Source organism: Mizuhopecten yessoensis, unplaced genomic scaffold (assembly GCF_002113885.1).
Source record: "Mizuhopecten yessoensis strain PY_sf001 unplaced genomic scaffold, ASM211388v2 scaffold7857, whole genome shotgun sequence".
NCBI classification, from domain to species: Eukaryota; Metazoa; Mollusca; class Bivalvia; order Pectinida; family Pectinidae; genus Mizuhopecten; species Mizuhopecten yessoensis.
In genome coordinates this window covers 18,259-31,047 of record NW_018407257.1, presented here as the reverse complement: position 1 = coordinate 31,047, position 12,789 = coordinate 18,259, and the positions used below count along the sequence as shown (strand labels likewise).

Genomic DNA, 12,789 nt, shown 5'->3' with positions numbered 1-12,789 from the left:
TATTTAAGGTCACAGGGGTCAAATCTTTAAACGACCTCTTCTGAATAACCATGGGTCCCAGGATGTTGATACTTTGCAAGTTGCATCCTGAGATGAAAGGCTATAAATTTTGTTCAACACAATGGCTTTGTTCGACTTTCAATCACAGGGGTGAAATGTTTAAAAAAAAAAATAACATGGTCTTTATTTTAGATCACTTTTAAGGTTACAAGTGTGAGATTTATACCATGTGAGCGATGCAGGCCCATTGAGCCTCTTGTTTGTCTTGCCACAACAAAGTAGCACCTTGTAAATTATTTGGCCCATAAATATAAAGTTTGCTGAAGTTTGGCGAAAGTTTTGGCGCAAGAATCTTTAAAAGCTGGTTTGAACCCTGTATAATCGATGTTAACTTTCTCCACAGTGACCAGCCTCGCAGTGCAGTAGCTGTTAAAGGAAAGCCAAGAGGAAGTCCAGACAAACGAAGACATGGAGCATACCCAGGACCTGGATCTGCTCCAGGTCCAGGGGGGCCTCCCAAGCCACGAGCTGGCCCTGCAGGTGCCCCTCCAAGACACATGCCTCCTAACACACATCCTGGCAGGCCCCCGCACCGGGGACCACCCCCCGCCCAGCGAGGGGGCCCTCGACGCCCTATGCAAAAGTAAGTGATTGGCTGAAGCAGGTTTCACTTGGTTGATATTATCAATACTCAGTAGCAATGGTCCTATTGTCAAAAATCTTAAGACAACTGCAATTCCTTACCAACAAAAAGCATTCTAATGAATAGATGAAATTAAACTTGCATTTCTTTAGCAGCACTGTGTGTGTTGTTTTATGCCCACAAAAAATACGCCACATTTGAATTAAGAAATCAACTTGGGAGATGGATGTAGAAATGTCTACGTCTCTGCTAGGGTGGGATAACACAACTGATGTCAACAAAACAAAATCTAAAATAAATTAGAGCAACCGAAAAAAGAATCGGCTACATTTGTTTTTGAAAAATAAAAAAAATAAAAAGTTGTCTGCAGCATAACATTTATAACCAAGTGGCCGGAGAAAACTAAAGGTATACTTTATTTTGCCAAATTCATTTCATAAATTAAAGGTCAAAGTTGGAGAGTTGATTTACATGTTGCCAATATCTAACTGAATAATATTATCATATTGGTATGTTGCTAAATTATGTTTGTAGCTTAAAATTCTTCACATTTTCATTCACATCTAAAACAAGTGTTCCAATATGGTATGTTTACTGTAAACCGGGAAACTTTAGTCCAGTCACATTTTCCGCCCTTCACTGATAGAATCTGTTTTTGCACAGTGTTAGTTTCGTCCTGGCCTTCACATGTTATATATTAGCCTTCATTACAGAGGGCAAAAAAGGGTGAAAAATGATGATGATGATGATGATGATGATGATGATGAATGTAGCAAGATAAATTTGAAGAATAATTGATGATGATGATGATGATGATGATGATGATGTAATAATGATGATGATATTCGTGATGATGAATGGTGTGCATGCGTGAATGAGTGTTGTGTGTGTGTTCATAGGCTATGTAACATATCTTTGAAAATGCTTGAAAAAAATAAATAAATATTGATACTACAATTTGTTTACATACAATTATTTATAACAGAACACCTTTTCTCTCTTACCTGTATGTAAGATAGCTATGACCATGTAGCCCATGTAAAAACTGTCACTTTGGGTTTATGATATCCCTGTCATAGGTGAAGCAATATCACGATGACAACAATATCTTTGTAATATACAACCAATTTATACCACATTTTAATAGGTAAACTGTTGTTGTGAGAATTTGTATTTTCACCTGTCAGTGTGTAGACATTTACTCCCACCCTTCACAGGTGTCTCTCGTTTTTGCCAGGTAAGATCAGCTTGTCACCCCCCAGGTGGAGATAGCCTCGTCACCCCCTAGGGGGAGATAGCCTCGTCACCCCCCAGGGGGAGATAGCCTTGTGCTGATTAGCACATGTTCAATTGTGACGCCATGAAAATGTGTCACCATGTGACGTCATCAAAAGGGAATGACGATATACATACCCCACATGTGTTTTTGTTTACAAACATGGCAGCCTACCGTCGGTGGAGTTGTGACTGAAATAAAAGGATGGGAGAAAAATAATCATCCCCTACCTTGAGAAATCTACAACTCTCGGGGTGATTTATTTTGATTATCCCTTGGGTTGGAGATTAATAGAATCATTCACCCCCCTTTGGGAAAAGATTCTTAAGTTGCCAAACACTCGGCAAAGCCTCGTGTTTGGCAACATAAGAATCTTCCCCCTCGGGTTGAGATTCCCCTATCTTACCCACAAGGGGGTGAATGATTCTTTTTCTCTTACATGTACCCTGTTTTCCCCAATGTGTATCATATACACAATGTAATGATAACGTTACATGCTAAATTCAGGGTTGACGTGACGTTGATGGATTGTTGACGTGACGTCATTGTATTGTTGCAATAACGTCATACCATTGTTATAAATAGGGGAATCCCCCCCGTCTCAACCCTAGGGCAGAGACAGTTAAATCTAGCACCGGCAAAACGGGAGATAAATCTGTCAGGTGTGGGAGAATTGTCTGTCACACCCTCAAGGTGGTGGAAGATTCTTGTTAATCTTCTTCATAATCACGTGAAAGAGTGTTTTATTCTGTAATTGTTTATTGTTTCAAGTGTTGTCAGATGTGTAAGTAAAGGATCAATCCTTCCGTTGTCAACTTTTTACTTTCTTGAACTTCTTCAGAACCATACGATGTCATGTCATTATTTAGCAATTTGCTTGTACCTTGTTAAGACCTTCTCACTGCAAAATTTACCTCTGGAAAATTATTTATAGAAGATTCTAATATAAGTTTTTACAAAAGGTTTTAAAGGGATATCAAAATCACAATGCAAGCTTGAGACGTTTCTATTTTTAGACAACCACCTCAACGCCGTGGTAGTGCCAGTTCCAGTGGCAGCAGTTTGTCACGATCCCGAAGCCGATCATCCTCCTCTTCACGGTCATCGAGCAACAGCAGCAGGTCTTCGTTCAGCAGCCACACCTCAAGCAGCTCGAGTGGCAGTGCCGACTCCGAGCACCTGTATCGTGGTGTGGGTGAGAGTCCCTCCCCAGTAAAACAAAGGAAGCCACCAGGTAAGTACTCTACAGGAAGCCCTACTTTAACTCACCTGTCAAATGTGTGCTTATGTCATAATTAAAAATAATATATAACATTTGATATAGCTCCCCATCTTGCTGGTTAAGCCACTCTAAAGCGCTTTACAGTACATTCAATTAGCATATATACATTAATCAATAAAAAAAATTGAGGAATTCGCAGGAGCTGCCTTTTCAGGCGCTAACTACTAGTCCTATGCCACCTGGCTAATATCTCCCTATGTGTGTATGCCTGCGTGTGTGCTGGAGATCTATTGTGCTGATGAGAAAACTTGTTATTTTACCCTACTAAGATAAGGGGGATGGGTATTAAATTTTCCATTTTTCAGTGCCTCCTGTACGTAACAAACAAGATGAACCCCTTAACAGATTTGATGAACTTCCTTAATACCATACTATGGTATGATAAGTCTAAACCTTAAGAGATTTTGATGGTCTTCAGTGAAGGTTAATGGTCAGTGGTCACACTTGACCACTTCTGAAATCTAACAATATCATTTATATTTATGCCATAGTATGGTAACATGGAGTTCTACACCTAACTTTTTGTTGTCTTTGGTCAAGGTTTAAGGTCAAAGGTCACATGTACACTTGACCATTACGGGAGTAGGGAGGTATATATTTGTATTAAATTTCCCCATTCCCATTTTTCAACAAAACTTTTTGAAATTTCAAAAACATGTTAGAAAGAAATACCTTCTGGAGAACTTTATTAATTTTAAAGTTTTATTTATACATACACTATAGATGTACTTATGCTCAAACTGGTTGTTCCGCATAAACGAATATGCCCTAGCTGACAATAGTTCAAAATGTCTTCATTTTAGCGCCTAAACCAAAGATTTCCACCAAGACTTATTCAAATGTCTTCATTTAAGCTCCTAAACCAAAGATTTCCTTCAAGACTTATTCAAATGTCTTCATTTAAGCTCCTAAACCAAAGATTTCCACCAAGACTTCTTCAAATGTCTTCATTGAAGCTCCTAAACCAAAGATTTCCACCAAGACTTATTCAATTGTCTTCATTGAAGCTCCTAAACCAAAGATTTCCACCAAGACTTATTCAATTGTCTTCATTGAAGCTCCTAAACCAAAGATTTCCACCAAGACTTATTCAATTGTCTTCATTGAAGCTCCTAAACCAAAGATTTCCACCAAGACTTATTCAATTGTCTTCATTGAAGCTCCTAAACCAAAGATTTCCACCAAGACTTATTCAATTGTCTTCATTGAAGCTCCTAAACCAAAGATTTCCACCAAGACTTATTCAATTGTCTTCATTGAAGCTCCTAAACCAAAGATTTCCACCAAGACTTATTCAATTGTCTTCATTGAAGCTCCTAAACCAAAGATTTCCACCAAGACTTATTCAATTGTCTTCATTGAAGCTCCTAAACCAAAGATTTCCACCAAGACTTATTCAATTGTCTTCATTGAAGCTCCTAAACCAAAGATTTCCACCAAGACTTATTCAATTGTCTTCATTGAAGCTCCTAAACCAAAGATTTCCACCAAGACTTATTCAATTGTCTTCATTGAAGCTCCTAAACCAAAGATTTCCACCAAGACTTATTCAATTGTCTTCATTGAAGCTCCTAAACCAAAGATTTCCACCAAGACTTATTCAAATGTCTTCATTAAAGCTCCTAAACCAAAGATTTCCACCAAGACTTATTCAAATGTCCTCATTTAAGCTCCTAAACCAAAGAAAAGAGGGCCGCTTCCTCCACAGCGAGACAAGGGCGCACCTCCTGGTGTAATGAAGGGGGATCCAAGAGCAGGTAAAGGTGCTGGTCGCCCGGACAACAAGATGGATACCTCCAATAGACAGGCTGTGTCTGCTCCAAACAAACCTAAGGATCCGCTGAAACTGACGGGACAGAAGCCCAACATCAAATTAACACTTCTGAACAAGGTCAGGTCACAGAAAACTAGGTCAGGTCACAGAAAACTGTACTTTACTAGGTCAGGTCACAGAAAACTGTTCTCAACCAGGTCAGGTCACAGAAAACTGTTCTTAATAAGGTCACAGAAAACAGTTCTTAATAAGGTCACAGAAAACTAGGGCAGGTCACAAAAAACTGTTCTTAACAAGGCCAGGTCACAAAAAACTGTTCTTAACCCTTAGGCTGCTACGCACCACAATAGTCGTTTCGAAAAGTCGGGCCGTCAGTGCTACGCACCACTATAGTGGTGCGCGGTCTGTAGGTTTTTGATCAGTAAACACGAAGTGTGAAAGCGGACTGTTGCTATACCAAACCCGAAAGTGTATAGTAGAAGGCTTCTGATTGGTTGTTTTGTCATTACTTTCGATATTCCCGGCAATGTACCCTAGTAATAATCAAAGTGTGCGAGAGAATTTCAAATCAGAAAAAAAGTCATAAAAATGGCGGACGTGTAGATTGAAGTGATGAATATGATGGTAAACATTTATTATCCAGCGTCACCTATGATGATAATAACTTTTATTCACATATAACAAATATTTTTCAAGTTATGCGCATTTGAAAAATTAAGTAAATTAATTTATATTTCAATAATTAATTTAGCAGTGGCATCCCTTTACATAGAAATAAATGTAGCAGCCTAAGGGTTAACAAGGTCAGGTCAAAGAAAACTGTTCTTAACAAGGTCAGGTTAAAGAAAACTAGCTGGCATTTATTATTGACTAGCTCTTTCTTAACAAGTTCAGGTCACAGAAAACTAGCTGGCATTTAGCTAGTTTGTATAATATAGAGACAAGCCCGTACCAAGGTTGGTTCACAGAAAACCAGCGACAATTAAAAATTGACAAGCTTGTTTGTAACAAGGTCAGGTCATAGGAAGATAGTATGTGATACATGTATAAAGACAAGGCCCTTCTAACCATGGTTAAGTAATGCAATGATAAACGTTTCAACATTGTTCTGATAAATGAACTTAATAGTGTCATGAATTTTGTAAATTATTTTCATTTGTCCGATAAACTTTATAACATGAAATGGACGTGGAATGATTTTGACTGCTTACTGGTTGTATTGAGCAGGAGTAACTGTGTATGGTAAAATCTATACTTGTCTTCTTCCTCTATACTCTCATCCTCTGTATCTGTATCAGTAGCGTCTCTCTCATCCTCTGTATCTATATCAGTAGCGTCTCTCTCATCCTCTGTATCTATATCAGTAGCGTCTTTCTCATCCTCTGTATCTATATCAGTAGCGTCTCTCTCATCCTCTGTATCTGTATCAGTAGCGTCACTCTCATCCTCTGTATCTTTATCAGTAGCATCACTCTCATCCTCTGTATCTATATCAGTAGTGTCACTCATCCGCTGTATCTATATCAGTAGCGTCACTCTCATCCTCTGTATCTATATCAGTAGCGTCACTCCCATCCTCTGTATCTATATCAGTAGCGTCACTCTCATCCTCTGTATCTATATCAGTAGCGTCACTCTCATCCTCTGTATCTATATCAGTAGCGTCACTCTCATCCTCTGTATCTATATCAGTAGCGTCACTCTCATCCTCTGTATCTATATCAGTAGCGTCACTCTCATCCTCTGTATCTATATCAGTAGCGTCACTCTCATCCTCTGTATCTATATCAGTAGCGTCACTCTCATCCTCTGTATCTATATCAGTAGCGTCACTCTCATCCTCTGTATCTATATCAGTAGCGTCACTCTCATCCTCTGTATCTATATCAGTAGCGTCACTCTCATCCTCTGTATCTATATCAGTAGCGTCACTCTCATCCTCTGTATCTATATCAGTAGCGTCACTCTCATCCTCTGTATCTATATCAGTAGCGTCACTCTCATCCTCTGTATCTATATCAGTAGCGTCACTCTCATCCTCTGTATCTATATCAGTAGCGTCACTCTCATCCTCTGTATCTATATCAGTAGCGTCACTCTCATCCTCTGTATCTATATCAGTAGCGTCACTCTCATCCTCTGTATCTATATCAGTAGCGTCACTCTCATCCTCTGTATCTATATCAGTAGCGTCACTCTCATCCTCTGTATCTATATCAGTAGCGTCACTCTCATCCTCTGTATCTATATCAGTAGCGTCACTCTCATCCTCTGTATCTATATCAGTAGCGTCACTCTCATCCTCTGTATCTATATCAGTAGCGTCACTCTCATCCTCTGTATCTATATCAGTAGCGTCACTCTCATCCTCTGTATCTATATCAGTAGCGTCACTCTCATCCTCTGTATCTATATCAGTAGCGTCACTCTCATCCTCTGTATCTGTATCAGTAGCGTCACTCTCATCCTCTGTATCTATATCAGTAGCGTCACTCTCATCCTCTGTATCTATATCAGTAGCGTCACTCTCATCCTCTGTATCTATATCAGTAGCGTCACTCTCATCCTCTGTATCTATATCAGTAGCGTCACTCTCATCCTCTGTATCTATATCAGTAGCGTCACTCTCATCCTCTGTATCTATATCAGTAGCGTCACTCTCATCCTCTGTATCTATATCAGTAGCGTCACTCTCATCCTCTGTATCTATATCAGTAGCGTCACTCTCATCCTCTGTATCTATATCAGTAGCGTCACTCTCATCCTCTGTATCTATATCAGTAGCGTCACTCTCATCCTCTGTATCTATATCAGTAGCGTCACTCTCATCCTCTGTATCTATATCAGTAGCGTCACTCTCATCCTCTGTATCTATATCAGTAGCGTCACTCTCATCCTCTGTATCTATATCAGTAGCGTCACTCTCATCCTCTGTATCTATATCAGTAGCGTCACTCTCATCCTCTGTATCTATATCAGTAGCGTCACTCTCATCCTCTGTATCTATATCAGTAGCGTCACTCTCATCCTCTGTATCTATATCAGTAGCGTCACTCTCATCCTCTGTATCTATATCAGTAGCGTCACTCTCATCCTCTGTATCTATATCAGTAGCGTCACTCTCATCCTCTGTATCTATATCAGTAGCGTCACTCTCATCCTCTGTATCTATATCAGTAGCGTCACTCTCATCCTCTGTATCTATATCAGTAGCGTCACTCTCATCCTCTGTATCTATATCAGTAGCGTCACTCCCATCCTCTGTATCTATATCAGTAGCGTCACTCTGATCCTCTGTATCTATATCAGTAGCCTCACTCTCATCCTCTGTATCTATATCAGTAGCGTCACTCTCATCCTCTGTATCTATATCAGTAGCATCACTCTCATCCTCTGTATCTATATCAGTAGCATCCCTCCCATCCTCTGTATCTATATCAGTAGCGTCACTCCGATCCTCTGTATCTATATCAGTAGCGTCACTCTCATCCTCTGTATCTATATCAGTAGCGTCACTCTCATCCTCTGTATCTTTATCAGTAGCATCACTCTCATCTTCCGTATCTATATCAGTAGCGTTACTCTCATCCTCTGTATCTATATCAGTAGCGTCACTCTCATCCTCTGTATCTATATCAGTAGCGTCACTCTCATCCTCTGTACTACAGGCTCCTGCAGACAAGGGACAGACAGCCAAGAAACGTCCCGCTGATCAACCTCCAGGGGCTCCCCCCTCCAAGAGAGCGGCTCATGGACCAGTCACACCTCTCAAGGCTCCAGGTTAGTGGCAACACATCATGTATAGCACATGTACTAGTGTCTGTTTAGAACTCGGAAATACGTTGGAAATGAGATTTGAAATATTTGTAAATTGTTGATCATTTGAATGCATTGGACAGCAGTAAAAGCTGAATTTAATGTTTTCTATCATGAATTTTGTCACCAGGACTGGATGGACTCTTGATCAGTTGAGAGAAGTACAAATCCTCACATCGTTTAAGCAGAAATAAAATCAATGTGGAATTTCTCACACCCAGATGAAAATGTGGATTACACAGTATAGCACCGATTGTTCCGTGAATAACCCATTAAAGTAAAAAGATGATCTTTAAATGTAATGCTACAGTATTGCTACTGCCTTCTGCTCTAGCCATCACTGTTTGTCACTACATGATCAACTCATTCTTCTAATAATCAATTATACCATGTGTGTTGCTCTAGTTACCAGGTGTTGATAATGATGTTTTATCCATTTGCAGAAAAAGTCATCAAGAAACCAGATAAGGTGGTACGTCCCGCTCCTGTGGTGAAGGCCAAGCCTGTGGCTGCAGCCCCTGTAAAAGCTCCGGTACGTCCCCCTATCTCACCGACCAAGGCCCCAGCAAAACCCAGTCTGGCAGCAGCGGCTGCCGCAGCCTCGGCTCTCAGCCAGAAGGAGAAGAAGAGTACTTCATCACGACGAGAGGAGCTCCTCAAACAACTCAAGGCTGTAGAGGATGCCATTGCTCGCAAACGGTCAAAAATGTCATGATGAGCATTTTTAAATCGATACAAGTATTTCATCCAATCAGCCTTACACACCTCAGAGGACTTGTCAGTGAGGGGGAAAATGTCGAAAGATTCTGTCACTGATCAAGATGATGGGACAAGACTTGCAATCTCGTTAGGACGATCACACCTCAGAGGACTTGTCAGCGAGGGGGAAAATGTCGAAAGATTCTGTCACTGATCAAGATAATTGGACAAGACTGGCAATCTTATTAGGACGATATGATGACAGGACACTCAGACAACCTACAGTAAAGTGTGGAGCCAGAAAGCCTTACCAGGATAGCGTTGTAGTGGAGTTAGAAAGGATATGGTTGTTAGTGCTAAAGAAAGGCTTGTGGTCCAAAGATATGTCCATGTAGTAAATAACCCTTGGTTACAATTGGAGCCTGGGATGACTGGCCCAGATAGAAACTCCCCCCAGACCGCACAAAATAGCCAGAGTAATACAGTAGTAATATCTGTCAATCTCACAAGCAGTGAACTGTTGGTCAAGAGACAATCTGTATCATTTTAACGGTAAGATTCCGTCATTCCAATTCTAAACGTTATGTAGTGGGTAATACAGGATATAGAGATCCCAGGAAAGTCGTGACAGAGGGAGTTACGGAGGCTGACAGTCGGAGGTGTTAACCAGAACCTCCCGTGTGTGACATTATGTATAATACATGTTTATAAAGAGATGCAAGCATCGTAGGAAACTTTAAAACTTTTTATTTTGTAATAAATCATGTGGACAGCACCCTGAAATCTTTTCTAGACATTTGTAAATAGTACCATGATATTTTCTACCTATAAATATGTACATTTGGTTCAGATTTTACGATTGTCACCCTATCAGAGCTTGTGTGAGCGTAGCGGTATAGAATGGCAGAGCTGATGCAGGAGTGAAATGGAATGCGAGTTCTTTGTGTTGATGTGTGCAAGGAAATGTTTGAATGAACTAATGATTGTAATAAATTAAAAATGAATAATTTGCTGCATTGTTTTTGTGGTCTTTAAATGTCCATTCACCTTGTTAAATGTTTAATTCAGTTCAACTCACAAAACGAAAGACGAGGTGGGAAGACTGCAAATGTGAGAGACATCCTGAAATCGGTTATGTAAATTTATATTGTTTTAGTATCCCTATACTGCTGCAGAAACCAAAACACAACGAGTTCCAATGTAGTTTTTCATAATACAGTAATTTAAATTTCGTGGGCCAGGCTATTACCTTTGACCAGGGGCCTGTTCGTTTATGCGGAACAAAAGGTTTGTCTGTTTTTAAATGTAACAATTTCGGGTATAAATCCTGTGGACCTGCAAATGTTTATGCAGGCTTTGCAAGGCTTTGTCAAGGCTTGCCTGAAAGCAACTTCAGATGACTAGGTCCGATCTTATTTAATAAAGAAACAACTGTGGTCCGACCGGTTCAACCGTTTAAAAGAAAAACGGCTCAGGTAGACCAGGGCATTGTCCAGGAAAAGATTTCTACTACCCTTTTTCCATTGAAAGGGAATATACCCACGCTGCTGGTCACCTTACTGAGGGCTGAGGGCCCAAAAGAAAATTCCCCTTCAAATACCAATATTCTAATGATTCTGAAAACTGATGTATGCTATGCAGCGAGGCATTCTGACAGGGACCAGAAGAAACAGTGGACTTCAATGATCCATTTTTTAATGTGATTGAAAAAGGGGGAAATTTAAGCATGATTTCTGAGGGGAATTTTCCCAATATACTGATAGTAAAATAGAGCCTGAATAAAGCCCTGCACATCCTTATCAGTCGGTTAGGCCAACAGTGTAATGATTGGCAATCCAGGGATCAAATCCAAGTCTGTCCCTTTGAAACCTGTTGTTTATTTCATCTCCATTATATGTTCCCATAAAAGTTTCACAAGGTGTGGTGTCTCCAGTTAACATACACAACACACATGGAGGCACGTCCTTAAATGCAGTTGTTAATAGGATATTAAACCTTATACAACCACCCAACCAAAAAAAAGGAATAATCATGTCGGAAAATAAATTCCAATACACATAGGAATAGTTATGGATTCTTGAAAACACTTCCAAGGTCAATTTGATTTATTGATTTTCACATCTACCAGAAATTACCAGAAATAGACAAAAAATACATATGCTTGGACAAACTGACATCCACAGTCCAGTTCTGTCTGGTAACCAACAAACATAGTCCAGTTCTGTCTGGTAACCGACACCCACAGGTCCAGTTCTGTCTGGTAACTGGCATCCACAGTCCAGTTCTGTCTGGTAACCAACACATAGTCCAGGTCTGTCTGGTAACTGACAAACGCAGTCCAGTTCTGTGGTAACCGACAAACATAGTCCAGTTCTGTCTGGTAACCTTCAAACATAGTCCAGTTCTGTCTGGTAACCATCAAACATAGTCCAGTTCTGTTTTGTAACCGACAAACATAGTCCAGTTCTGTCTGGTAACCGACAAACAAAGTTCTGTTCTGTCTTGTAACTGGCAAACAGTCCAGTTCTGTCTGGTAACCAACAAACACAGTCCAGTTTTATCTGGTAACTGACAAACACAGTCCAGGTCTGTCTGGTAACTGACAAACACAGTCCAGTTATGTCCGACAACCGACAAACAGTCCAGTTCTGTTTTGTAACCGACAAACATAGTCCAGTTTCGTCTGGTAACCGACAAACAAAGTTCTGTTCTGTCTTGTAACTGGCAAACAGTCCAGTTCTGTCTGGTAACCAACAAACACAGTCCAGTTTTGTCTGGTAACCGACAAACACAGCCCAGTTCTGTCAGTTATCTGACAAACCCTGTCACTCCAGTTCTGTCTGGTTACCGACAAACACAGTCCAGTTCTGTCTTTGGGCCGTCATGCATATCCAGTTTTGTCTGGTAACCAACAAACTTAGTCCAGGTCTGTCTGGCAACGGACACGCACAGTCCAGTTCTGTCTGGTAACGGACACACACAGTCCAGTTCTGTCTGGTAACCAACACACATAGTCCAGTTCTGTCTGGTAACTGACAAACACAGTCCAGTTATGTCCGGTAACCGACAAACAGTCAAGTTCTGTCTGGTAACCAACAGATATTGTCCAGTTCTGTCTGGTAACCAAAAAGCACAGTCCAGTTCTGTCTGGTAACCAACACACATAGTCCAGGTCTGTCTGGTACCTGACAAACACAGTCAAGTTCTGTCTGGTAACGGACACCCACAGTCCAGTTCTGTCTGGTAACCAACACACATAGTCCAGGTCTGTCTGGTAACTGACAAACACAGTCCAGTTA

General features: G+C 40.4%; 1 protein-coding gene across 1 annotated transcript in view; it reads left to right on the top strand.

Annotated features, from left to right (window-relative positions):
- Positions 1-10,501, top strand: part of LOC110454451 (zinc finger CCCH domain-containing protein 18-like) — a 33,121-nt gene extending 22,620 nt beyond the window's left edge. The window contains exons 14-18 of the mRNA XM_021503954.1: positions 317-643; positions 2,936-3,153; positions 4,872-5,092; positions 8,644-8,755; positions 9,235-10,501. Coding sequence (XP_021359629.1) covers positions 317-643; positions 2,936-3,153; positions 4,872-5,092; positions 8,644-8,755; positions 9,235-9,506 — 1,150 coding nt within the window. The 3' untranslated portion in view covers positions 9,507-10,501. The remainder of the gene's footprint in view (positions 1-316; positions 644-2,935; positions 3,154-4,871; positions 5,093-8,643; positions 8,756-9,234) is intronic.
- Positions 10,502-12,789: the final 2,288 nt, after the last annotated feature.